Raw genomic sequence first — 25,771 nt, 5'->3', positions numbered from 1 at the left:
ACCGAGTGTGAACTCATTGGCAAACATGTACAATATTTTCTAAACTTATGTTGAAAAAACAACCTCGGTCATTATATGAACATACTTAAAAATTCTCCAAATTTCCATCATACCAAGCTGAAGCTAGGTCACTTTATTAACTGTATTAGCCGTTGTTGTTCTTCATTGAGTACAAAAATACGTGCTACACTTCGAGGAGGTCTTTCATTAGCCATAAAGCTTTAAGAAAAAGACATCAAATGGTCCTACGAAACCGCAGTTTTTTCTTTAGATCGAAATAAGTCCCCAGTTAGCTCGATCCTACATCTGGCAGGATTAAATAAAGACAGGTAATTTCATAGTAATGTTATCCGCAGAATATCGGGATTGTTTTGAAAACACAAGCCTACATGAAAAATAACACGCGGGCCGTTTACAGTGTTTCACCGGGACTTTGTTGTCTAAAGAGAAAGTTTTATTTTCGCTCCAAGTAAATTTTATGGATCCCGATCATTTAAGTTCTCATAAAAAGCGGTGAAAATAAAATAAATTCTTGAAGGAATGCAGCCATATAGGTCAATACAACAAGCGGTCTTTCAGACGAATTTAAATGCCTTGTAAATTAAACGCGATTAAGCCGGCTTGTGAAAGTTGAAACGCCCACGAACTATACTTGACCGCGTTCGATGCCCACTTGTGACCTCGCGTGCCATGCGCGTGCGGGAGAGGGGGTGGGTTCGTCTTGTCTAGACCTTAACTCGAACCAAAACTTAACTGAATATGATTTGTTTTCCCATCATACTTAGAAGTCAATTTCTCTAAAACAAAAATACCAACAGGCACATTGAAATAATTGATAAAACCAAAACGCTTAGAAAATAGAATACCCCCTCCTCCCTCCATCTAAATGGCCAAATGACCGCGAGGTCGGACAGCCACTCCGAAGATACTTGTAGCAATTATGTAAAAGAATGCCGACATTGCGCGGCGTGAGTTTGAAAATGGGAAAAGTCCAAATCGTGGAGAGCCTTGCCCACCGAAAACTCTAGTTACAAAGCTTTCTCAAACGCATCACATGACAATGCAACGGAGTTTAATGATCCTACACAAACGGTCGTCCCATGTACTGGTTTCAGCTGTGATTTCGAACGCGGCTTATTGCACTTAAACCGCGCGAGCTTCCATCTACGTGCGCGAAGAACTTGAGCTTATACCACACGCAAATATACTCTGGAGTCATCTTTCAATCCTCCTTAACTCATCATGTTCTTTTGCTTTACCTGTCGAGAACGAAGAAAGCCGACACGCAGGCTAATATCATGTTATGATGATAACGTCATCACAACCAAAAATAAACAAGATATTGAGCAAAGAAGCGAAATACAATGTGCAGCAGGAGCAAAAATCGAGCCAATGGTGACGTAATTTGACGTATAATGAGCAAATCACGTTCTTGTTCCTCATACGAACTTGAAGTAAGAAAGTACTAGCTTGTTGAAAGTTTAACTGACTTCGTAGTTGGACGAAAATCGATGACTGTCCAACACAGCTTTATTGTTATATAACAAGGATGTGCTTGTTGGCGACTGCAATATGACGATCAAATGTCTAGTTTGTCGGGTCAAGCCTAAACAAGTGCTATTTCAAAACTCGCTCACCTTGATGTGCGCTGCTAAACTGAACAATGGCTATTCTAACCTTGATGTTTGTGAACAAAATATTGAAATATAACTTAGAAAAGGCATGCGTGTATCTTAGCTTCGTATCAGCGTGTGACGGAGCGATTAGCCGAAAAAAGACTTTTTGGATGAGTACGACAGGAAACCTGCACAACTGGTGAACCGGATGTGGTGTAACGATAGCAGAAGTATGGAATTCTTTTTATCTAAAACGAGCCTTGTTGTCAACTTACAAGGGCACTGGGTCAAAATCCCGTGACATTCTCACAGTCTTGGCAAAGCAAAGGAATATATCAGTTTTGATCCGGGTAGGGGTGGGGTGGAGAAGAGGGTGCTCTCCTAGATTTAGCCTAAACGAGTGTGTAACGCCGAAAAAGGTAAGGTTAAGGGGTCTTGAGTCCTAGGAGGGTATGCAGTATTACTTTTCAATGCCTCACCAGGCAGTTTTCTACAGCGGTAACCTTGATCGCTGCGTGATTTTGGTAATGCGCGTTCTTCGTGCACGATTCCAACTATTTTTTCAAAATCTAATTTAAAAAATTAAGTTAGACTTGACTTCCTGTGGTGTATATGCTTTGGGTTACTGTCTTGACAGGGTCGCGAGATGGACGGATTTTTTCTTAAACAGGGTCAGGATTGAGGCCTCGGGGTAACCAAAAGTCCCGGGGGTATTGATAACTGAGACAGACTAGAGTCAGTAGGTTATCCGCTTTGCGCTTGCTCTAAGGGTCTTGCGGAATATCAAGTACGGATGAAATTTGAGAGCACCCATTTAAAAATGATCACGAGAGTAAAGATAAAGACTAAAAAAGCGATTGACTCGCAGTGCTGTCAGATTACCGAGATGATCTTGATTTTGTAGCATCAAGCCACAGTGATTACGCTTATTCTGCGAGCATAGGGTGCTGATCCTTCGCAGCTAGCACCCCAACATTCAGTCGAGTTTTTCTGATAGTTAACTGGTACCCAGTTTCCCTCATGAGTGGAGAGAGAGAGAGAAAGAGACTGTGAAACCCGAGTGTCTCCTCATCAACAGGATACAATGAAATGACACCCACCCACACCCCTCGACCTAGTAACTTTCAACCCAGAGTTTAATGTGCAAACCATTCGGCCTGTCTCGGTCTACGAAGCAAAGAGGCATATCAACTTTCAGAACCGGCAAGAAATAATCCTTGAAATAAATATTCATCCTCTAATAAACAGGTTATGATAAGAGACAACCTAAGAAGTTTAAGGTTGTTATCTAGATTTACTAACAAACTCTCAGAACTTATGTACAGAGAAACTTGTGATAGTTAAAAGGGAGAATTTGGAATCATATCATGGAAATTTGCGGGAAAATGGGCCAAAGACGCGCGCCGATAGAGATAAAATGCAGCAAGGATTGGATGAATTCATAACCTTAAACCCTATTAGAATTTTGTTGGGCACATCATTTGCTAGTCGTTACTCACTAGGAAAATATTTCTCATCCTGCGTTTAAATTCCGATTGGAAAATAATAGCTTCATAAAGTTTCCTTTTCGTGTCACGTGGTTATTACTAAAAGAGAGAGACCCGGCCTAGTGACATCATTATGGTTACTAAGTAACAGACGCATGTTGGAGGTACACTTCCTTTTCTTCAAAATTCCAAAAGGTCTGTGATAAATGATTAACCTGACAATATTACTCAACACTCAATCTCTGGATTTAATATGTACATCCAAATAAATACTCGTGAAATAAATATCTGTAGGTTAAGTAAAAACCAATTGGACATTAATTTGTATGCCAGTTTGAGAAGTTCCGCCAACTTGTGACACCTTTGTGATGCACCACACTCATGTGTCATACTTTCAGGAAAATCTTCGACCCAGAGTTCCTTTCTTTCTTTCATTCTTTTTTTTTTCTTTCTTCTCCGCCAATACTGTAATCTCATTTCACGTCCTTACTTGTCCTCTGCCATCAGGATTGTTCATTGAGGAACGTAATGAATACCACGTTCGTTATCCCAAGCCAGTGATTGTCTGTTCTCGCGGTAAAGTGGTTCGTACGTTTTATACCAGTTTTCGCAGTCAAAGGTGGGAAAGAAAAAGCCGATTTCTCTCTTAGCGGATTCATCGGAGTCTATGAGAAAGCCACGTGATATTTAGTGCCGTGAACGTCAATCACGAAAGCCTGTAACCCGTGACACAGTGCTCTGTGATTGGTCTAGAAAATTCGCGTCACTCTCTCAACAATCAGATACAACTGTTTCATTTTATTTTAAGTTTTGATTGGTTTATTGCGATATTTCTTTTGATCTGATTACCAGCTGTGACGGCTTCGGTTTAAGTCAAACGACAATCAATCAAAGAGTGCACTGAGGCGAGGAGAAGCTAAGAAGTGGGAAGGGTATTAAAGACAGTAGCTTCCACAACTTGGCACATAATGTCGTTGCAACACCCTTTGCATGAAAAATATTCCTATTGTAACACCTCATGATATGATTGACCACGCAAAATTGGTATCGACGCAAGCTTTGCAGTAAGTGGATTCCAGTCCTACTTGTTGCAACAGCCATGCGTTAACGTTGAGATAACATTTTTATCCTATACAAAACCAAGCCATTACTAGGAGAAAGTAAGTTAGCGATATTTTCCACTGGGAGGCGGGGAGGACGGTAACTAGAAATTTGATGGGGAAGCGAGGTTGTTTTGACACCTATATGGTGGCCCATTGTTATCATAGCAAAACCAGCTGGAGATGCTTCCTTAATTGAAAAAGAAAGGAGAATAAAGCATACGGATGTGATAAAAAAATTAAAAAGAAAGAACTAAAATTAAAAAATAATAATAAAATAAAATAATTGGCCAAAAATATTAAAAATAAAAATTGATGACCTATTTAAACAAAAAAAAGAATAAATAAAAACAAGCATAAAAATATAATAAAAAAATAAAAGTAAAATTAAAAAAAAAATAAAAGTAAAAGCAATCCAAAAAAAAATTGAATTTAAAATAAAACATTAAAGAAAACAGGAGCTACTGAAGAAATTCAATAAAAAAAAGTAAAGGAAGATTAAAAATTAAAAAATACATAAAAGTTAAAATTAAAGTGAAAAATAATTTTAAAAATAAATAAGATAAAAACCTTTAGTACAAATGCAAAATAATTTTAAGTTTACTATGATAACGCTGGGCCGAAAGGAACATCACGATATTTGTTTCCAAAATGAAATGTTCGTAAGCAGCCCATTGTCATCATAGCCTGCGACAGGTAAGGTCAGTGGACTCCTTTCAGAAGGGTTGTGGCTTGCACTTTTCTCGTTCAAACTACAGTAAAAAGTCCTTTTATCGAGATGAATAGACGACAACAAACGTGTCGCAGGCTATGATAACAATGGGCTGCTTTCGAACATTTCATTTTAGAAACAAATATCGTGATATTCCGTTCGGCCCAGCGTTATCATAGTAAACTTGAAATTAATTTACATTTGTACTTAAGGTTTTTATCCTATTCATTTTTTTAATTATTTTTCACTTTAATTTTAACTTTTATTTATTTTTTAATTTTTAATCTTCCTTTACTTTTTTTTATTGAATTTCTTCAGTAGCTCCTGTTTTCTTTAATGTTTTATTTTAAATTCAATTTTTTTTATTTTTTGGATTCCTTTTACTTTTATTTTTTTTAATTTTACTTTTATTTTTTTATTTTATTTTTATACTTGTTTTTTATTTATTCATTTTTTTGTTCAAATAGGTCATTAATTATTATTTTTAATATTTTTGCCCAATTTGTTTTCATTCGTATTATTTTTTTAAATTTTAGTTCTTTCTTTTTAATTTTTTTATCACATCCGTATGCTTTATTCTCCTTTCTATTCAATTAAGGAAGCATATCCAGCTGGTTTTGTTATGATAACAATGGGCCACCATACACTACCTTTACATCTTAACCACGCCATTGGGGGATGTTTCCCTTGGCAACGTATAGCCCAAGCAACTTGCCTAACAACAGGACGACGGGTTTGAAGAAATCACTGATCAAATAATCACCTCAGAGAGTTACAGGGTCTGGGATAAGCTTATCTTGGAATCATTCTTCAAAAGAGTGCTCTTAGCAGTTGAAAATAACTTTTTTCCACAAAAGATCTCCCCATTTGTCTTCAGTTAAAGAAACGGAAATTTACCTGAGCCGTGAGCAGCATTCCTCGTGTCGCTTATTCCGTACAAAGCTCGGATACTTGTTGGAGCGATATCTCTTGCTCTGAAGGAAAGAAAAAAGTTCAGTCAGACTATTTTCATAGCGCCAAACAAGCGTAAGGAACTTATCAAAGGCCGAGCCCAACAAAAAAAACATGCTAAATCAAAATATTCGAGGCTGGGCGCTTATTTACAGGGTGGCCGCTTATTCGAGGTCGGGCGCTTAATTGAACGGAAGCGGTAATTAGATTTTAGGAGATGCAAACGTGTGTAGTTGCGTAAAAGTCGTTGCACCCCTAACTATGGACTGGAAACGCGATAGGACTGCACCACTTAAAATACAGGGCATGATATTTTCAGTAATTTTTCGCTACGTGCAAATGTATCTTCAATTTGAAGGAGACTACAAAATATCAATTCGTTAACAAAGGAAACACAAAAGGGGCGATAACAAACAAAGAACGGGCAAGAATGGCTAAGGGTGAGAAAGATCGAAACAGGATGTTAGGTAAAAGTAAAGGACTTAAAGGTCATAATGTTTTTAAGATGCAACGAACACGTCGTAGTCCATATGATACCTGTAAGTCTTGGTGGGACCCATCAGTTCCCGCCAGTGAGCGATACCGTTTGCTTTGGCAAGAATCATGGCTGTCATTGGGCCACTGAGAGAAGAAGGAGAAACGTATACACAGCTTCAGTTTTAAAGAGCTCAAGCTCAAAAAACTCAGGGGAAAAACTCAGACGCTTTTTTAGGTTTGATTAAGAGTGAAAAAAAATATATAATTTTTTTCACCACAGGGGAGGACACAAAAAAATCCAGAAGTCTCTCACGAGGAATCAAACATCCACACTTTCGGATTTCATGCTCTGATACTCCAGTTATTTATTAAAAATAATTATCATCCTTCTTATTTAAGATTTATGATGTTTAAATACAGAATAAATTAATGTCACTGTTAGCTGGTATATTTTGCAGTATTGGGGAGAGAGAAGACTTTGTTTGGAACGCTTTACAGAAGCAGTGATTTACTTTTTTTATTATCAAATATTTGACTCAATGATCTCTTAAGCAATTCTCTCCTCTAGTTTCTATACATTTCCTTGTAAAATAGTGAAGAGACTTTGGAGTTACATTGGTGGAAGATTAATGTCCCTATGCTCATCACCCTTTTGCTGGATCATATATTGATATTGTCATGAGAAGTTCCATGTTAATCAACTCTAAGATTTAAAATGGAAATCTCAACGTCTTATAGGAAGACATGTGTCCTTTATTTTCTTGCATAAGGAATTCCTATAAATCTATTTTGCATTGAAAAAGAATATTTGTACACAATATTTCTATTTATTTCAAAGAAAAAGAGGTGGAAGGTGCTTACAGACTCCAATTTTTTTTCAATACAAGGAAGGACTCTGTTGCATAGATACTGATAGATAGCTTACTTGGTAAATACATCAATTACCTGCTCATGTATCCAGTTAACCTACTGAAGAAAAACCGCTCTGAGGAAATAACAAAACAACAATTTTACTCCATTTGCTTCATGAACACCTTTCCTCAAGACTTCCCCACAAAACTTACATGTAAATTGACTAAATTTTGGAAGGGGGTCCTAAAATATCTATAATATCATTATGTCTATTTATCTAAGAGTTATTAATGAACTACCTAATAGTGCTACCCTTGTAAGTGCAAACATCAGGCTAGTCTCCATTGCAGAAGTTCTTTAGGGTATGATACAAATTGCTATCTCAAAGACTGGCTAGAATGGTAGACTATGAGCAGTTCCTCCTTTTCCCATGACAGACTTTGCAGAAAAGGACAGACTGCTTCTAGACTACCACAATGGAGACTAAAAATGAAAGTTCTGTGTCAGTCTTCAAGATATTTCGACAGAAATTTGTTGCCAATGTTTTCAAACCAAACTAGACCCCATAAATTGTCTAACCCCACAACTGTTTTGGATTATGTACTTTACAGCTTCGCAGGGTGCTTTTAACCTAATCTTAATGAATATTCAATAAAGGGATGCCAGTGTCCCTTCTAAAGAACATGAGAACTACTCACCCCTATGCTCCTCATAAAACTTCTCTGCATCTTGAAGACTGAGAGAAGTAACTTTGGATTGGATTACAAGAAATCCACTGTTCTTTATGATGTTCTTTACCTCCTGTCATGGGTGGTAAAAACAAAAAATGCTAAATCCTCAGCTTAACCCTAGGGCTTTTAGGAACAGTCATCAAATTTTAAAACTATTTTATGATGCCAAAAATGGCCTTCACAACATATCCAAAACTTAAGGCAAAAAGTCAGAATACAGAAATGCAGATCATTAGTATCTTCTTTAACTATGAGTTATGAGTACTCAACCAAAGATTCCAAGCGCTATTTAATTCAAATTAAATAAACTTTGCATCAAAACTTCTTAAATCCAAATCCACCCTGAATATTCCGTGGTTAGAGGATTAAAGATTCACTTGGAATTACATAGGAATAAGTAAACAAACGATCACCCAGTCTAGCACCTCTTTGGTGTTGTGGACATTATTCTTCCTTATTCCTGAACAAATTCAAAGTCCAGTCAGTTCCCTATTTTACAACCTTGAACGATCTTGTCAACCCGATTACTATCTGACGTTCATCCTTTTAGCTGAATTCAGCGGTTTTTTCGCTGTCTAGTTATTCTCCATCCGCTGTGGGTGGTTATCCACGATCTATTTTTCCAGTGGAGCCCGCATTATTTCTTCTCGGGAACACCCCGAGTACAACCAAACAAGATAACGACATCAAACCCTCGAGGCGGTGAACCTACCTTAGTTCTCACTGGGTGCATCATAAGGTCTGGTTTTAGAATTGCAAGCGTCAACTGAAGTCGGCTTCGACACATTTTGTGTAAGAAAAAAAGAGTTATTATTGTCAACAGGAAGACTCGTTCCGCTCACAGCGTCACAGCTGACACATGCGGTGAAGCCAGCCCGCAAAGTTCCTTTTTTCTTACAAAGAGGAAGAACTCATCATCGAAAAAACCTAAATTGCCGAAAAAGCTTTCCTAAAAGAACGAAAAATAGCAAGAAATTGCCTAAAATTGCTAACGTTTTGTTTCAGGTGTTTTGGACGCTTGATCATTTGTTCCAGGTATGTCGTCACGCACGTACAGCGTTACTTTAACATTCGTCCCCAGATTTCCCGCACCGTTCACCGTGGTCATAACATACTCTCTGCGAGATGTTTTCCTTGTTCGGCAAGACACAATCAACTTCGAGAAATAATTATAAAAGTTAAGTTCAGGCTCTAAGATGCCTCCGATTTTGGCAACAGGCTTTAGAAGAAGGAGAACTTTCAGGGATTATTTCTTTGATACGCTTCAAGTTGTCCATTTTTTAATAGCAATGGGATTTTTGTGGGCTGGAGTTGTTGAGTTCATCCGTAATCCACCGTACTTCGATGCTTATGGCGATGCAGCTACGTTGAATGATTTGCCAAAAGGACTGTTTGAGGTAAAAAGGCTCTGAGAGTCTCTTAATTTCTCTTGAATGAATTTAAGTTTGATTTGGATCTGCAAAGCACAATCTATTCACTTACAAACTGGGCATTTAGAGATTGTGCTCGAAGCATATTTTGGATTGATGACGATCATTCTTTTGACTTTGATCCGACCCGAACATGATTGATGCAAGCTCAACATACTTTTTAACAATTTCATGTCAGTTAAGAATCTTAATTTTAGACTTTATTTTATAATTTTTTTAATTATGTAAGTTTTGTCGAGCATGAAAACATTGGAATGTAATGAATTTGAAACAAAATATTAACTTAATTCCTTTTATTGTTTTGTTGAATATGAATGACGGGTTTCTTATGAATTTTTAGACTGATCCAAGGAATATCAATAGAGAGGTAAGTGCAAAATGCATAGATTGCCTGATGCAAACACTGTTAAGTATGGAAATTCTGTGACATTTGCATCCTGCATAACCGTACAATTAGTAACCTTATTGACCACCCCCCCCACCTTAAACTATCAACACATCATCAAGCACATTTATGGTGAGAATCAAATAAATTATTGATTGAAGCAAAGCGCATGGGCACCCTAACACTAAAATCAGGTCTTATGTTTTTGTTTGTTCTAGCAATCTCTTCGCCTCATGGATCTACCAATCCTTTTTATGCTATTGGTAAGTTAAAAGATCACAGGATTAATCAAAATTAAATAGGGTGTCAAGGTTGACTGGGAGTGAAATTACATATTTGCTGTGTAAACAAGCCAGCTCTCTATGTTTCAATCTGTTAGTTAGTATTAATTGTAATATCTTTATTCTTTTGATTTAAAAGTTAGATTGTGATTGTCTTTATTTGTTCCTCATTTGTTTATGTGTTTGGTTACAGTCCTATTTTATTGTGTGCTGGTGGTTAAAGTTTAAAGGCTTATCCTGGATTTTAACAGCTTGTATCACCCTTGTACTACTTTGTTTCTTCTTTGTTAATTTCTGGGCCTCGGATCTGTTTGACTGGAGGTAGGTAATCATCAGTAGAAATGATTCAATAATGGTTTCAGCTCCAAAAGTGACCTGGTAGTGGTTCTTCCTTATCCCATTAACTCCCAGGATCTCATTAGTAATTCTCCCAACTGTCTGCCACACAGTTCTTGTGATGTCAGTTTGGAGAATTTGGTATTGGATCAACTCATTATCCCCTGACTGATATTTCCTTTATTCTCATCACTTGTCCACTTGATATTTTGTTGATATTGTAAGGAGAAATTCTGTCTTGGTTACTCATGGGAGTCAAAGGGTTAAAATAACGATACAATGGTAAGCAGACATGTGATGGGAAGAAAAATATCGGTTAGGTTTGATTTATCATTACACTCTAACTGCCAAACTAGCAAGTATTGTTTGGCAGACAGGAAAGAGAACAATTATTGAAATCATGTGAGTAAAAGGGTTGATGAATATTGTGAAATTTGTCATTTAAAAGGTGTGTGAAGAGCATTTTAACAGCATGTGTCAAATGGGTATCTTTTCCTCACAGGGTTTCATTCTTAAGGCCTACCTGTGGAAAACTTGGACTCAGGCATAAGTTGTTAAGCCTTTATGCCAATTTGTGTCAGAAAGCACACAACCTAGAATTTTAAGCCCAGGTTTTCTAATTTGCAATGAGTTGCTATAAAACTACATGAATCTGTTTTCAATTGTTTCCTCTAGATATTACAGACCAAGAATGAGGGGTCTTGAAACCCAAGTATTCACACTTTCACTGGCTCTCACAACAACATATGTTGTGTTATTCTACTCAAGAAAGAAGATGCCATTCAAATTTAAGGTATTTGATCATTTGGATTTAGTCAAAGTTTATGAGCTGATTATAAAATGAGGTTACTGAGTATTTTCCTACTTGCACAGCAAACATCTCTCAGAGAGGCATAATTGTCAATTGAGAGTAAGCCAAGGTCATTGAGGGAAAAAAAAGGAGTAGGGAGTAGAGGTACTGTTAGGGGTGGTGTTGGGGTGTTGTTAGGGTTGGTGGTGGGGGTGGTGTTAGGGGTGGTGTTAGGTGTGGTGTTTGGGAAGGTGTTAGGGGTGGTACTAGGAGTAGAGTTACAGGTGGTGTTGGGGTGTTATTTGGGGTGGTGTGTTGGAGGTGGTGTTAGGGATGGCGTTGAGGGTGGTGTTAGGCATGGTATTATGGGTGGTGTTAGGGGTGGCTTTAGGAGTGGTGTTAGGGGTGGCTTTAGGAGTGGTGTTAGGGGTGGTGTTAGGGGTGGCTTTAGGAGTGATGTTAGGGGTGGTGTTAGGAGTGGCGTTAGGAGTGGTGTTAGGGGTGGTGGAGAACAGGGAAGGAAAGAATTATAGCTAATGACCACAGAAATTTTTCTTATGCTGCCCTGCCCTTCTGTTTTTGTTTTCTCACATTCTCCAGTACAATTACAAGAAATTAATAATAATAACATTGCTAAATGACCTTAAATTTCGATAAAAATATAAAGTTGAGGTTGTTGGGTTTTCTTTATTGCCCAACGATTATTGATAGCAAAGTGGGACTACACCACACCTACATCTTCACATTTACCTAAATCATTTGATTGATTTTATCAACAAATTTTTTTTTTACAGTCCACCCTTCCCATCCGACCATTTGGGAAGATCCATGTGTTCTGCAACTTTGCAGCAATTTTTGTGATTGTCTACTTCTGTTTGATAATGTGGTTCTCCAAACTCTATGTATCTTGGTCTTGCTTCAAAAACTACAAAGAAGTTTTGCTATTATGTCAGAGCACCACCATGGTAAGTAGAACACAAATCTTAGCAGAAAGAGGGTAAGCTTGTAAAGAAACTCTGATACTGTGTCGTTGGTGGGGGGGGGGGGGGGTGGGGGTGGGGTGTTACAACAAGATAAATTGGTTTCATTGACCAAGTCGAAAATTTAGATTGGCCACTGTAAAGAGTTTCTAAAGCTGACGTAATTGGGAAATGGTTACTTTGTGATGGTCTGGCATCCCAGCCAGGGGAATAAGCTGTACTCCTAGCTACTTTATGCTCTGCCATGAAGGACCACTTGAATCCAATGAAAACTAAACATTTCTCTTAACCTACTACTCAACACCTTTGCAAGGCACACTTCTGTCAAAATGGCCTGATGCCTTGATTTTCCCCCTTTCATCAATACTCCACCTTTTAAGTCACAATATTTTTTGACATTTAGGTACAATGCTTTCCATGTAATAGCTGTGATCCAGATGGATTAAAAAGCTGTGTTAGCGAACAACACAAGATGTTTCATTGTCAAGAGGTTCTAAAAGATCAGGTAAGATGTAAAGAAAGAACTTATTAGTAAACTACTGCAGTGTATTTACAACCTGTTGTTGAGCCTCATTGGGACTACAACACATACCTCAAGACAGCTGGTGTCTTAATTCCTCTCCTCAGGGTATCTACGAAAATAAAGCAAACATCATAATTTATTTCAGATGAAGACAGACATTATACTGTGTCTTATTAATTTAAATTAGCCAGTACTTCAGAAACAAGTAGCACTCGTGCTTCTGGAGAAAACTGCCTCCATGGCAAGCACCCTTAGGGACATAAGGCTACAACTACTTCTTTCTATTTAGCTTGTTTTGTGAAGCATCTTTTGCCTCACAGCTGAGTTCTGTCTCTAAGGTTGCCTAGCCACCTCCTTACAATGGACATTTGACATTAAAATTCAACTCATTCCATCATTTTCTTGCAACGTATCTCCTAAGGTGGTGATCTCTGTGAGATGAACAGCATACTGTTCAAAAGAGAAATATAATTGTTTGTCTCATGACGTGGTCACTTCCGATGTGGATCATGTTTTAGTTGCATACTTCTAGTCTTCTGGAGGTGATGAGGTCGACCCTGTACTGTTGTTGTTTCTGAGAAAAATCACTCCTTTACCACTTGAAGAACGCATAACCTCATCTTTACATCACTGTGAAGTGTGACTGAATGATATGAAGCACCCATTCGTATTCCCTCTTCTAGTAACCTCTGTAAAACTACAATAGAAGATTCCATTTTGGAAAGGATTAGTCAGAGGGCACCTTAGAATAACTAGTTCTTTGAATGTTTCTGATTTTTCAGGGAGCCTTCTGCATCTTCAACTACAACCTCAGTGTCTTTGTCTTTCTCACAGGTATTACAACTTAGAAGTTCTTATTCTTCCCTTCTAAAATACCTACCAAGGTACATAAAGAGCCTTGAATTTAATACAAGGTATTGACATTTCCAAACTAATGTTCAAGACCAGGGAACATTATGAAAAATTACTTACTGAAAAAATTGGAAGAAGTCTACCCAAGCTGTAGTAAGTACTGTTCATTGTAGCTTGGTTTCTATTTTAAAATTCATTGTGAAATAATAATCCTAGTTTATTGGGGGAGTAAACCTTACAAACTTGATAGTCTCATCCTCAAAAGCCTTGGCTAAAAGTCTATTGGTTAACACTGATTTTTTTTCAAATATTGAAGTTGAATTATGACTGAGTGAATTTTTCTACATGGTAGCTGAGACAGATGAGACCAAAACATTCTATCATGATAATAATAGTTGGTGAATTTTCAAATTTGAGGCCAACCCTTAACAACTGCCCTTGTGGCAGAATATTTCTGTTATCTTAATGGTTTCTTTGCTTCCATTTGTTTTCAGTTTTTGCCTATGTTGGTGGCTTAGTAGTGTTTCTTAGCAAAGTCTTCACCATCTTGCTCCATTACACATTTCGAGCATTCTTCCTCTTCATGAAATGGTGTCAGATTAAATTTGGTGCTAGGGAAGGGCACAGAACTAGCATGGATCTTCCTACCATTCAGGATAACATTGCAAATGTGTCTATACAAGAACCATTCCAATATGTTGAAAGGAACACTGATAACGAGGCCCAAGTTACAGACAATAGCTGTCGTTTAAATGCCAGTATTGATACATGTCACATAGAGGAAGGTGATCCATTTGTTGAAGCTCTTGTGGCATAGTTTTCATGACAGCGGAAGATTCAAGAGAATTCAGATATTAATGGAATTATAATAATTTCAATCGGTCTTGTTTTGTAATGAACCAATACCTTCATCCCTCTAAATCTCTTTTTATAACAGTTTACACACAAATCCTTTGGTTTATCATCAATACAGCTATTACAGAGTCCAAAATGATTTTTATTTACAAGAGAACTAAACATTGTCAAATTATCATTAATAGCATGTCTTTGTAGTAACAACTCAAGTCTAGTATCTCTAGGATATCACATTATAATTGAGTAAAATTCTCTGCTGTTTTCTAACGTAAATTACCAACTTTGATTTTGTGTCAAACCTTAAGTAAAGAACACCAGAAAACTGTGAACACTTTCATTGGTTTGATTGACAGTCAATGATTGACTGACCAATCACAAAAATGTTCAAGAAAAAGGGCATCTGATGCCTGCTTGGTTATTTCCTTGAAACACAATGACATTCCATGAATTGTGTTAACAGTTTTCTGAGTGCAAAAATAACATTATCAGTGATGAAAAAAAAAAGGTATGTTAAATGTATATGCTATTGCTAATATCTACAATTACCATGTTTTAGGAAAGGTTTTGAAAAATAGCCCCATTCTCTGTCACGACAGAAAGAATTTAATATTTTAGTAGCTAAAGAAATGTTAATATCACAAATTTTTAAATTTGAAATGTATCATTCAAATACTGATTTCACGCAACTGCTGGCACTTCATTTGCCCTTAACAGTCCCTAATGTCAGTATACATATTCTCCATACTGTTCTCTATAGATTTTTTAAGGTACCAACAAGGAGAATTTGTTTAACAATCAAGAGCTTCTTTAGTTGGTGATCCATTGTCTTGTTCTGGTGACCCTTATGTTTGATCCTGGGGTGACAATCACTCTACAGGGCCCAAGGGGTAATTTAATGAAAATCTTCCCCAACTCATTATGGCAAAAATACACTACCATAGGCTGGCATTGAAACTATAAATTCATTCTACATGTATATAAAGACCATTTAAAATTATTAGATAGTTTCAATTTTCTTGGAATTTAACCTTAATGTTTGATTCAGAGGTGATACCAAAAGACAAAATTAGATGCTAGTTATCATTTAAGTGATGACCTCTTGCAAATGTACCAATAAGTCATACTTTTGTTTGCAGGTATACATCAAAGTAATCAATTGAAAATTAATATGACCAGTTTTGAGGACACCCTATTTTTTTAATTTTCATCTTACATTAACATAAGTTTGGTCCTGAGAGACAACTTCTCAGTGCCTAAGACACATAAACATAAAACCTCAAGTCATTGCTGCATCCATAATGTACATTCTGACTGTCTCAACTACTGTAAAGTGGCTTTCATTACTAGTAAGTTGTATTCGTTTCCTACTTATGACAATTTGTGAACCATCAATTATGATCCTTTCTACATTATTAATAGAAACTAATGAGTAACACTCCAATTCATTGCTGCATCTAGAAATGTGCCTTCTGACTGTCTCAACTTCTGTCAAGAGGTTGCCATTACTAGTAAGTTTTATTCATCACTAACTAATGATGATTTATACATTACAACTTTTAATACTTTTGTTAAGAATAACTAAACAGTTTTTTCTTATCAAACGCTTAACTGACAGAGGCAGGTGTCTTAAAGATGTATCCAAACACCTTTAACTTTGCTGTGAATTGTGTGAGTATTCAGAAAACAAAGAATCAACTTCAGCACCTAACATACTGTACTTAGCTTCCTGTAAATAAAGAAAAACAAAATGATGTAATAACTTCCGTTATAAATATCTTTAAATCATATTTCAACAACATCACTACCCAAATTATTCCTCTATCATAATAATTAAGCATTAATAACCATCAGTTATTTGTTAGTTAAAATGCAAGTGCTAACAAAATAAAATTAATATCTTTTTTTCCATCCCAAAATTTTCTGTGGCAGATCCCTACCTTGAAGTATTATTATCATAGAGAAGAGGGGGGGAGGGTGGTGGAGAAGCAGGTATGCAAAAAAAGTACGAAAGAACAACTGTGAATATACAAAACAGATGCATTTGAGATGCAGACAGGCACCCAAATAAATATACAACTCCTGCATGTCTTGACATCAACCAATTAGTGTAACTGCCAAAATTGGGCACTTTTTTAATATCAAGAACCAGGAGCCCACTACTCCTGAAAGAACTAAACACTATAGACAAAAGATCTGTAGCAAGCACCAAGGAAAAGATATATGCTTGTGCTCCAAGTCAAATGTATCTGAGCCTAAGCTTGGCCCCCCAGCCCTCGAGACCTCTGCAAACAACTTCAACATGCAAGGAAAAAAATAAACACAATCCTGATATAGTTATTCTTACCTGATCCAGTCTGAGATACTCTTTGCGCAGAACAAGAAAGAAAATTATAAGAGCAGGAATCAGGAGGAACAATGCCAAATCATATGAAGTAAAATACTTCCATGGTTCACCTGAAAAGAAATATTAGATATCAATCACCTTAACCCTTTAACTCCCAGATCAAATTTGTAATTCTCCTTACTGTCAACCATACCATTCTTGTAATATTAGTTCAGAGAATTAAGTATCAGATCAAGTAATTATCCTCAAATTAATATTCTTAATTCTCATCACTTATCCGGTTGATATTGTAAGGAGAAATTCTGTCTTGGTCACTCATGGGAGTTAAAGGGTTAAAGCCAGTAGTCACTTTAACTGTAACCTCTCTTTTATCCCTCCCTTCCCTGCCTTCTTAGTCCTTTTGTCATTGTTATTGAACTGAGTGGAGTGCAATTAGGTCTGAAATCATGTTACTGTGTGATTTCAAAACCAAGCAAGGCGACCTTTAACCACCCCTTTATAAAATTTATGTTGAAGGAGCAAAATTCAGTTACTCAGTTACAGGATTTTTTAGGTAGTACAAACACTACCCCTCCAACAGTCTTCTGATCTGGCAGTCATCTCTGAAAATCCTCCTCTCTGATTTCACTCCCTCTACAAAGCTCCCCCACCCCCACCAGCACTTTGAGTCTTGAGTACCTACCCATCCCTAATAAGTATTCAACGACCATGAAAGGCCTGTAACAGTTAATACTTCTTTGAGGAGACCTCTTTGTTATGTACTCACAAATTCCATGAATATCATCAATACAAGAGGACCAAACAATGGATGGAATATCTGCAGGTAGAGTGATGAACACCCCACCAGCAAGAAAAATCTAAAAGATAAGAAGAGTAATGATAACAAAAATATAAATGAATTCAGTTTCCTCTGTTTCAGTATATTGTTACAATTTCAGGTAATTTCTGTACTTCTTAGCTTGTAATGATATTTTGTTGAACCCAACATGGAAATGATTACATTTGAATATCAATAATAATGCCTATGCAAGCTATGATGATTGAAATCTATTGGCTATTAGTGCTGTTAAAAAAGATTTAAAAACATTTCTTCTTAGACAACCCTTCTCCCCCCCCCCTCCATCATAACCCACAAGTCTACTTCTAATATAATTTCTACAGAAATTTTGTTCTTCAAGAACACCGTCAGGACCTTACTTAGTTAAGAAATGATTTTTTTCATTTGAAACTGCACATTTAAATAGCAATGGACTTCTTATCTTTACTTTTAGTAACTGTCTATTGGAAGCTTAACAGTGTGGCTGTACCAAGAGGTGAGAATATTATATTAATTTTTAATTTCCTAGGAAGTTTAATTCTTCTGGTGAAAATTATATGTTAAATTTATTTACTTACAGTATATCAGTAAATACTGAAGTTACTCTTAATTAATTCAAACTCACCTTTGTCATGAGTGTTGGGCCCTCTTCATCATCATACCAAAAAATCAAAATGACCCAAACAATTGTCAAAAGAGCCTGTGTCCAAAATAAGGCCATGTATGTCCAAAAAAGTTGTCTCAAATAGCTGCACCTATTAAAATAAAAATAAGAAATATTCACTACTGAATATGATTGTAAATACAGATACAGTATTTCCTGGATATGGTATTTCTGCAAAAAGGAGGGGCACTCAATCGAGGGAGGTGCTCATTAATTTCCTGTACTGTATAGTTGAAGCTTAAAGATATAAAAAAAGTGGCAATAGAAACAGGTATTCCTTGTATCCATAATATCTAAGAAAGTGAGGGAGGAAGGGGGGTGCTTATTTGAGAGGGGCTTGATATTATGTCTTAGGGGCTGGGCGCTTATTTGGGGTAGGACACTTATTAGAGTGTAGGTACATTAATAAATTGATACTATATCAAATAATATCACACCAGATAAACACTTATTTATAATAATTCAGTTGATTGTATGGAAATTAAAATGGAACTACCTCTGTCAGTGGAGACCAAGCCAAAATGGAGATTTGGTTTTAAATATGTCATTTCGGGAAAGGACAATCATTGGCAGCAATGGCAGAATATGTAAATTGACTCACAAATTTAAGCAAGTACTTCAAAGAATACTTACATACAAGCTTCCAGTAATGTCAGAAACAGTATTACCAATAGTACTTGTACTGTGAACAAAATGATCACTTTCTTACTTGAAAACTGCGGGTTGGTGATAAAAACAAATCAAAAGATTTTAATCAAATATTCATTGGTATGGTTGTAAAAACAAAATGCAATTTTTCAAAGCCTTCCAAAAATGGTCCGCCTGATAAAGCACCAACATGATATACTAAGTCATGGGTGGAGGAGTGGGAGCAAATTTATGTTTGGTGGGACTTTTTCATTTGAGCAGCACTGCCCTGTGTTTAAGAAGCAGACAATGTTCTTGGAATATTTAAGTAAGGGTATGCATTTGGCCCGGTAAATGGAAGCCCGCCACACTTCATGGTTTTGACATTTAAGGGATATAAAACTACATTTTTACATCAACCTCATAAAAATTAATTCTACCAATAAGAAGAGATTTATTCAAACAAACATAAAACTTCTTAAATCTGCATATGGAAATTAAACTTCAAAATTACCATTGTTGTAATTCCAGTCCGTGATCCAGTTTCAGAGCTAGTTGTACTGTGCCCTCCTGAATTCAAACTCCTTATTTCCTGCATAAGAAATCCTGGTTTGGGAAGAAACAAATCAAACCAGATTGACTGTATCAATAACACTTACTCTTGGTACACCAGTTACAGGATTGTTACAGGAATCAAATGGAAAAAGTGTTCATGCTAGCTGAGGAAAGAGGAAGGTTCTCTCATACTAAGTTAAGGGCTGGGTTCAAGTTAGGATATTAGATGCCACCTGACCATGTGACTCATTTGTTTATTTCTTGCCATATGAAACAAAACAACAGCTTAAATGTACTTGCCCACCCACCCACCCATCCCCCTTCTCTCTTTTGTCACCAATTGGCATGTTGTTCCTCTGATATCAAGCTATGACAAGCTTGCCAAAGGATTATTTTTTCAGTAACAGCTTGCAAATTTACAATAAATTATGATCTGTTTGTAAGTGTTGGCTTGAATTGTCAATAAAGTGCTGACGCTTTCTTTGCTTGGCAGACAAATGGCATTTGATGAGAAATGAAGAAAGTGTCATTACATATCAATAATCAATAGCTACCTGATGATCTAAACTGCCATTGATGATTCAGTGCACATAACAAACAAAAAACCTAGAAAAAAAATCAAAACAACCTAGTTCAACTCAGAAATTAAATAACCAGTCATAAATTTAAATTTTAAAAAAATCCATTAAATCTTTCAACTGAATACCAACTTAAGGCTTGACTTAAATGATACTTTCAAAATGGAAAAGCTATTGACCTTTTATTTCTGGGAATGACCAACAAGGAATATCTCCTTACATCCTTAATACATTTTAAAACAAAAAGATGATGCAAAGAAAGGGGAAAATATTAACAACAGGATATCACTTGATTTACTACCAAATTCTCAATGTTGTAAGTGTAAGAAATGTATAGCAGACAGCATGAAGAACTGATATTCAGACCTTGTCTGCAAAAGTCCTCATGATACCATCTGCTCACATTGTTAACAGAAGTCATTCAACCCTTAAACTCCCATGATCTGATTGTCGATTCTCCCCTCTAGCTGCTGCACATTACCTTGTAAACTAGTCACAAGAATTTGGTGTTTTATCAAGATAACAATTTCTACCTGATGAGTTTGAGTATTCTCATTACCTATTTGCTGCATAATGTATGGATATTTTGGGGAGAAGTTACATGTTAATCACTTGTGGGAGTTAAAGGGTTAAACCAACATGTAATTATTTTGAGGATCACCCTTAACCACAGTTTTTAAATTTTTCACGGTTACATTTTTCGTAAATAAATATTTACTAAAAATCATAATTATGAATTGACAAAAGACTTAACACCACATTACTAAATGTTAACCCTTCAACTATAAATTAGGGGATCAAATACCAAATTCACATACATCTTGTACAACAGACAGTAAGGAGAATTACTGATGATATATTAGGAGTTACAAGGATGATAATAATACTATCTAATATGTACTTACTGGTGGACAAAGTTTCAAAACAATTCGTAAAACTTGCAGAAGAATACATTTAGCATAACATTAACGTAAACTTCAAGTTTAAAAGCTGAATGATCATACATCACAAATTTGAATACCTCTTGACAATAACTTTATGCAACAGATATGACTTATCTGCAAAGAGCTACCTCTTCTTTTTTTGATCTTACCTCAAATGACTTTAACACTCCATCTAAAAACACAAATACATTTGCATTGGTTCATAGTCATTGTAATTGTGATAAACATATTTGGCTGGTTATTTACACAAGGTCTACCCTATCTCAAGCCTACAGTGCAGGCGACAGTCTTACAAGGGTGAGTTAATGTTAAGAAGCTTGTGATCATTTATTCAACAAGCCATGTTTGATTTGGAGATAGAAGCGGTGGGGGAGGCAGGCAGCCAAAGGCAAAAATCTTCACTCCCCCACCCCCACCCTACTCCTTATTTTTGACCATCAACTGCCCCCTAGAAACAAATTTCTCTCCTCAGTATTCTACTGCCATTAAATTAAAAGATTGCCACCATAATTTTCCCCTAAGAAAATACTGAGTAATCTCTTGCCAAAATTCCACCTGCTCTGCAGGCTACCCTAACCCACAGTTTTATATCATCAGTGGGCCTCCAGCTTTCTCAATAAGAGGGTTGATTTGATTAAATGAATGTCCTCCTACTCTTAGCTTTTAACCTCTTGATGCTGTTCAGAAATATAAATGTTCAGATAAAAAGTTCAGCTAAAACAAGGATTGTCTAGGATGCTGTTTTGTTAGACAACAGCTAAAAAATGTTTAAATGATCAGACCATTGAGCCTTGCACTGTTTTTAACTATGCCCAGTTTACCTTATTGGGATCAAAAGCAATAAGTTAAGATTTATGCAACTGTAGGAATATTATTGATTATTAATACTGCAGATACCTGCAATGAAGTAGACTTGCAATCCCACTCGAAAGTGTTGGGTTGCACTTGAGTAGATACCTGCTCCAACAGCTGATCTAGACAGAACAATGGTTCCCTCAGTTAATATTATTGAACAATTATTTGCGGAAGGCAAGTGTATGTTGTTGAGTAATGAGTAAGACAAAGCTGTTCTGCTGATTCCAAATTCTGTTGTAAGTTTGTTTTGGTGTTGAAACCATTCTAGTACAATTGTTTTGTTAAATGGTATTGAAATATACAACCAGTTTCCACTAGAATTTAACAGGTTTATTTAATTCAGTCTGCAAAAACTTCATATCTCTCTTTTGAAAAGTGTCATGCCAAACTAAATGGCATCTTTTGTACCAGCTGGAATTAAATTTTCTTCAATGGCCTTTATCATGTCCTTGCTAACATTTGACACTACCAACATCAGCCATTTTGAAAATTAATGCCCCTGCTGCAATCACCTTCGCAAGGTAATTATAGGGAGATATGACACAATCCTCAACCAATCAGAGCATGTACATCTCAATAATCACCAGAAAATCATACTGACAAACTTATAAAGTTTTTGCTGATTGATCAAATGAACCTATCAAATTTCAGTGGAAACTGGCTCTTTATCTCGATACAAGTGGTCATAACAATTAAAACAGAATGGTTTTAACATCAAAACAAACTTTTCTTATGTTATTAAGTAATTACTGATCAGAATGAGGTTGAGCATGATATAATACAAAAACCCAATTCATAAGTTGTTTTATTCTACATTTTTTAAACAATCTGCAAAAGAAAAAAACACTATTGTGGGCAATTATACTAAAACAATTACTTGCCTCAGGCTCACTGAAGATTGTTGAATAATCCCCCTAACTTTGTCTCAGAGACTATTCAGAAATATTCACTGAGCCTGAGGTGAATAATTGTTAATTAGACTTACCATGAAAAATATGATTGACTGATAGCATTCAATCTTTACATAATAGCATGTAAAGTTGACATGATAAATGCAATACCTACAGTGGATTTCACTTATCACCACGATGCCATGTTCAAATTCTGGTTTATTTCCAAGCCCCTTGTTCGTGTAGTGTTCTCGAACTTTTGCAAACTCAGAGAGAGGTGTTTTTTTCCTTTTGCAGATTGTTTAAAAAATGTAGAATAAAACAACTAATGAATTTGGTTTTTGTATTATATCATGCTCAACCTCATTCTGACCAGTAATTGCTTATTAACATATAAGAAAAGTTTTCTCATTTGTCTTACACTATAGGTTATGTATGGCAAAATGAAAAAATCCTTAAAGCCAAAGATACAATTTCCAGTGATCAATCTGCGTTGCAAATGCCCTAGAAACTAAACTGTACTGGTACCAAAATTGACGTAACTAACTTATTAGGCTACAAACAGCAGCTTCTCTACCTACCTTATGAACATGACAATGAAATATGCAATCCAAGCATTGTTAGAGATGACATTACTTCGAACAGTAACATTCAGGACAGTAACACTGGAATGTAACAATACAAAATGGTTCACTTGAACAAAATACTTCCTTCATTACAAAACACTTCTGAAGGTATGTCATTTTATTTTTGTTAAAACATACTTCAAAATAACAATACAGTGGACCAAAATATCCAATGCATCTGTGATTGCCAGCCAATTCATTCCACACAATAAATTTACATTCATGTTACAAGGGGTTAGTATAGTTTCAAGTAATTCTTCAGGGCTGGGTTGTTCAAAGCTGGGTTAAGATAACCCTGGGTTAGTATGAAAATTGGTTTCAGATCTGAAAGCTTAAAAAAATTCAATTTAATTATTTGTCTGTAATTTGATGATTGGATAATCTAAAAAGAATAGGAAAAATTATCCTAAAAAGGCTCATGAATAGAGAAAAAAAGATACCTGGATTAAAATTTAACCCTGGGTTTGTGCTAACCATCCTTAAACTGGGCCCAGATGTTTTAAACCTTCAAGTGCTTCAACCATCCACTGACCTGTTGTACTTTAGAAAAGTAACAGCACTAAACAAGACACAGAGGACTGCAGTCACAATGTAAATGGAGAACGTCACTGGATGATATGGTGCTCCTGAATAATACGTTCCTGAATAATTTGTCCCTAAAGAAATAAAATGAGAAGATTTAACTTGAAGATAAACCCTCTAACTCCCAAGATCTATATGTAAACTCTCTTCAACATCTGCTATATATTTCTCATACTAAAAGCTTTGGGAATTTGGTGTTAAAATCAAACAATATTCCCCAGTTAATGTTTTCTCTTTTTCCATCACCTCTTTACTTGAAAAGGTATTGATCTGGTAATGAAAAATTCCTTTTTGTCACTCCTTGCAAACAAAAGGTTCATTCAGAGCTAGAGAATGCGATTTTGACTTAAAATCTTATCAAGTGAAGGATTTCTAGATTCCAGTCTTCATGTATGAAGTGATAAATTTTTCAAAAGAATATATAAGAGAGTTGTTGCGTTTTTTACTTCTGTTCAAGAATTCTTTGTCGTAAACAGCCAATTAAAAAATTCCAATCAATTCAAAAATCCCATGACCCCAGACCTCTTTGTTTCTCATGCCAAGGTTTCACCAGCTAAGAGTAGCAATAAAGGCTATGGGGACAAAAATGGCTAATGAGTGATTTCTTCATAAAACACTCAAGGATGAACAAGAATTAGTCACTTATAAAAAAAAATGTTAGTAATACAACTAGCCTCAGAGCCCTAAGAGAAATGAAAAGGGCTATGCTCGCTCCAGTTTACCCACCAACACAGTCTACCATTTACTAGTTTTCAGTTTCTGTGAAAACAGAATATCAGCTCAGAAAGTAAAAGCAAGGAGACACATATATTAAGATGTGGAATTCACTTTACAACTTGAAGTAATGCAGAAAACTTTAATCCAGGTAAGGAAGCTGAAATTTGATGATTTCCCATAAAAGAAACCAGGGTCTTAGTTTTCCAGGTCTTGGGTCTTAGGACTTAGGTCTTAGCTTTCTGGACACCCAAGATGGAAGAAGGGGCAGAAGAGGTAGGAGCTGATGGGTTAGAAAGTAGATGCAAATGCTAAAAGATAAATACCCATTTTTAATCATTCATCTACAGTACTCATAACAAAAGGGGTCAGAAGTCTGTAGTCAAATCAGGAGGAAGCAATAGGATAGCTAATAAACCTTAGTTCAAGCAGGAGATTTGAATCTCCTTTGCCCTCCTTCTGCAACTCTCATTCCCCATTTAATTGTCCATCACAAAATCTCTTAGGCTTTGTTACAGTTATTTGATATGTAATGAGACAAGGGCAACTAAACAATAAGACATTGCTGTATTGCTCATTGGAACTCATCATTCCATTTCCTGTAATTTTTTAAATACTATTATTGGAATCTTTGATCGTAAGTAAAAGTAAAAAAAAAAAGATTGGAAATTGAAACTGAGATGCTAATGAAATGTTGGGAAACAAACCCAGGTTACAAAATCGATTGCAATCAGTCAGTAACCTCCATTAGTTTTCTCTAAACAAAGAGGACATCTTTTCCAGTTCACAGGAGCGACCAATTTGTAAGTTTTCCACTCTGTGTACACTTGGAAAGGTCTGTACACTGAGTGAAAAATTAATAGAAATTTGAAACTCAATTAGCACCTCATCGAGGGCTATCTTTTGACTGAACTCATTTCGTTTATTTGCTTACCATTGCAGTTTCCGTTTAGTACGTGAAGAGACGTCAAATTATACCGGTTAGTTATGTTACAGACCATGCTTCTGCAATCTTGGTTGGGTATATGCAGAGTGAAGAATCCCAGACCTTGCTGTGAGCTATATCATCGACCGACATTCACCATCCGATTTGGAAAACAGCAACATTCTGAATCCTCGTTGATCATCAAGTACTATCGAAACTTAGTCTTTAAAAACACCCGCTGTCCAGTGAAGTCTGACGTTTACTCAAACTCTCTCCCTCTCTATGGGGATAC

The 25,771-nt window shown here is 36.2% G+C and overlaps 3 protein-coding genes across 3 annotated transcripts; 1 reads left to right on the top strand and 2 right to left on the bottom strand.

Moving 5' to 3' along the window:
• Nucleotides 1-2,969: 2,969 nt before the first annotated feature.
• Nucleotides 2,970-8,963, bottom strand: LOC131780129 (nucleoside diphosphate kinase 6-like). The gene is made up of 6 exons (XM_059096755.2): nt 8,639-8,963; nt 7,894-7,996; nt 7,289-7,328; nt 6,404-6,487; nt 5,813-5,889; nt 2,970-3,768 (listed from the first exon to the last, which is right to left on the bottom strand). Exons 1-6 carry the CDS (start codon nt 8,711-8,713, stop codon nt 3,617-3,619), a joined length of 531 nt encoding a protein of 176 aa, XP_058952738.1. The 5' UTR covers nt 8,714-8,963; the 3' UTR covers nt 2,970-3,616.
• A 68-nt stretch (nt 8,964-9,031) lies between these two features.
• On the top strand, nt 9,032-14,441 carry LOC131780108 (uncharacterized). Its single transcript, XM_059096731.2, has 9 exons — nt 9,032-9,323; nt 9,697-9,723; nt 9,960-10,004; nt 10,216-10,343; nt 11,034-11,151; nt 11,943-12,113; nt 12,532-12,633; nt 13,434-13,485; nt 13,998-14,441. The coding sequence occupies exons 1-9, from the start codon at nt 9,123-9,125 to the stop codon at nt 14,318-14,320; spliced, it is 1,167 nt and encodes a 388-aa protein (XP_058952714.2). The 5' UTR covers nt 9,032-9,122; the 3' UTR covers nt 14,321-14,441.
• On the bottom strand, nt 14,441-25,710 carry LOC131780110 (uncharacterized). The gene is made up of 12 exons (XM_059096734.2): nt 25,489-25,710; nt 23,791-23,914; nt 23,214-23,297; nt 21,785-21,861; nt 21,037-21,059; nt 19,920-19,971; nt 19,325-19,416; nt 18,817-18,899; nt 18,145-18,274; nt 17,469-17,559; nt 16,703-16,812; nt 14,441-16,084 (listed from the first exon to the last, which is right to left on the bottom strand). The coding sequence occupies exons 1-12, from the start codon at nt 25,553-25,555 to the stop codon at nt 16,007-16,009; spliced, it is 1,011 nt and encodes a 336-aa protein (XP_058952717.2). The 5' UTR covers nt 25,556-25,710; the 3' UTR covers nt 14,441-16,006.
• Between the last annotated feature and the right edge of the window lie 61 nt (nt 25,711-25,771).

Source organism: Pocillopora verrucosa, chromosome 2, assembly GCF_036669915.1.
Source record: "Pocillopora verrucosa isolate sample1 chromosome 2, ASM3666991v2, whole genome shotgun sequence".
Lineage (NCBI taxonomy): Eukaryota > Metazoa > Cnidaria > Anthozoa > Scleractinia > Pocilloporidae > Pocillopora > Pocillopora verrucosa.
Note: the sequence above shows the minus strand (reverse complement) of the source record. Positions and strands in the feature narration are given on the sequence as shown.

Bases quoted from the DNA above. Each gene is read 5' to 3' on its own strand.
- LOC131780129 (XM_059096755.2), bottom strand. From the start codon at position 8,713: ATGTGTCGAAGCCGACTTCAGTTGACGCTTGCAATTCTAAAACCAGAC. The intron at 5,890-6,403 runs GTATCATATGGA...TCTTTCCTTCAG, and splicing joins GGTCCCACCAAGACTTACAG to AGCAAGAGATATCGCTCCAA. The intron at 3,769-5,812 runs GTAAATTTCCGT...GCTTTCTCATAG, and splicing joins GAATGCTGCTCACGGCTCAG to ACTCCGATGAATCCGCTAAG.
- LOC131780108 (XM_059096731.2), top strand. From the start codon at position 9,123: ATGCCTCCGATTTTGGCAACAGGCTTTAGAAGAAGGAGAACTTTCAGG. The intron at 9,724-9,959 runs GTAAGTGCAAAA...TGTTTGTTCTAG, and splicing joins CAAGGAATATCAATAGAGAG to CAATCTCTTCGCCTCATGGA. The intron at 10,344-11,033 runs GTAGGTAATCAT...TGTTTCCTCTAG, and splicing joins TCGGATCTGTTTGACTGGAG to ATATTACAGACCAAGAATGA.
- LOC131780110 (XM_059096734.2), bottom strand. From the start codon at position 25,555: ATGGTCTGTAACATAACTAACCGGTATAATTTGACGTCTCTTCACGTA. The intron at 16,813-17,468 runs GTGAGTACATAA...ATTTCTTTTCAG, and splicing joins TGATGATATTCATGGAATTT to GTGAACCATGGAAGTATTTT. The intron at 16,085-16,702 runs GTAAGAATAACT...CTTTATTTACAG, and splicing joins AGTATCTCAGACTGGATCAG to GAAGCTAAGTACAGTATGTT.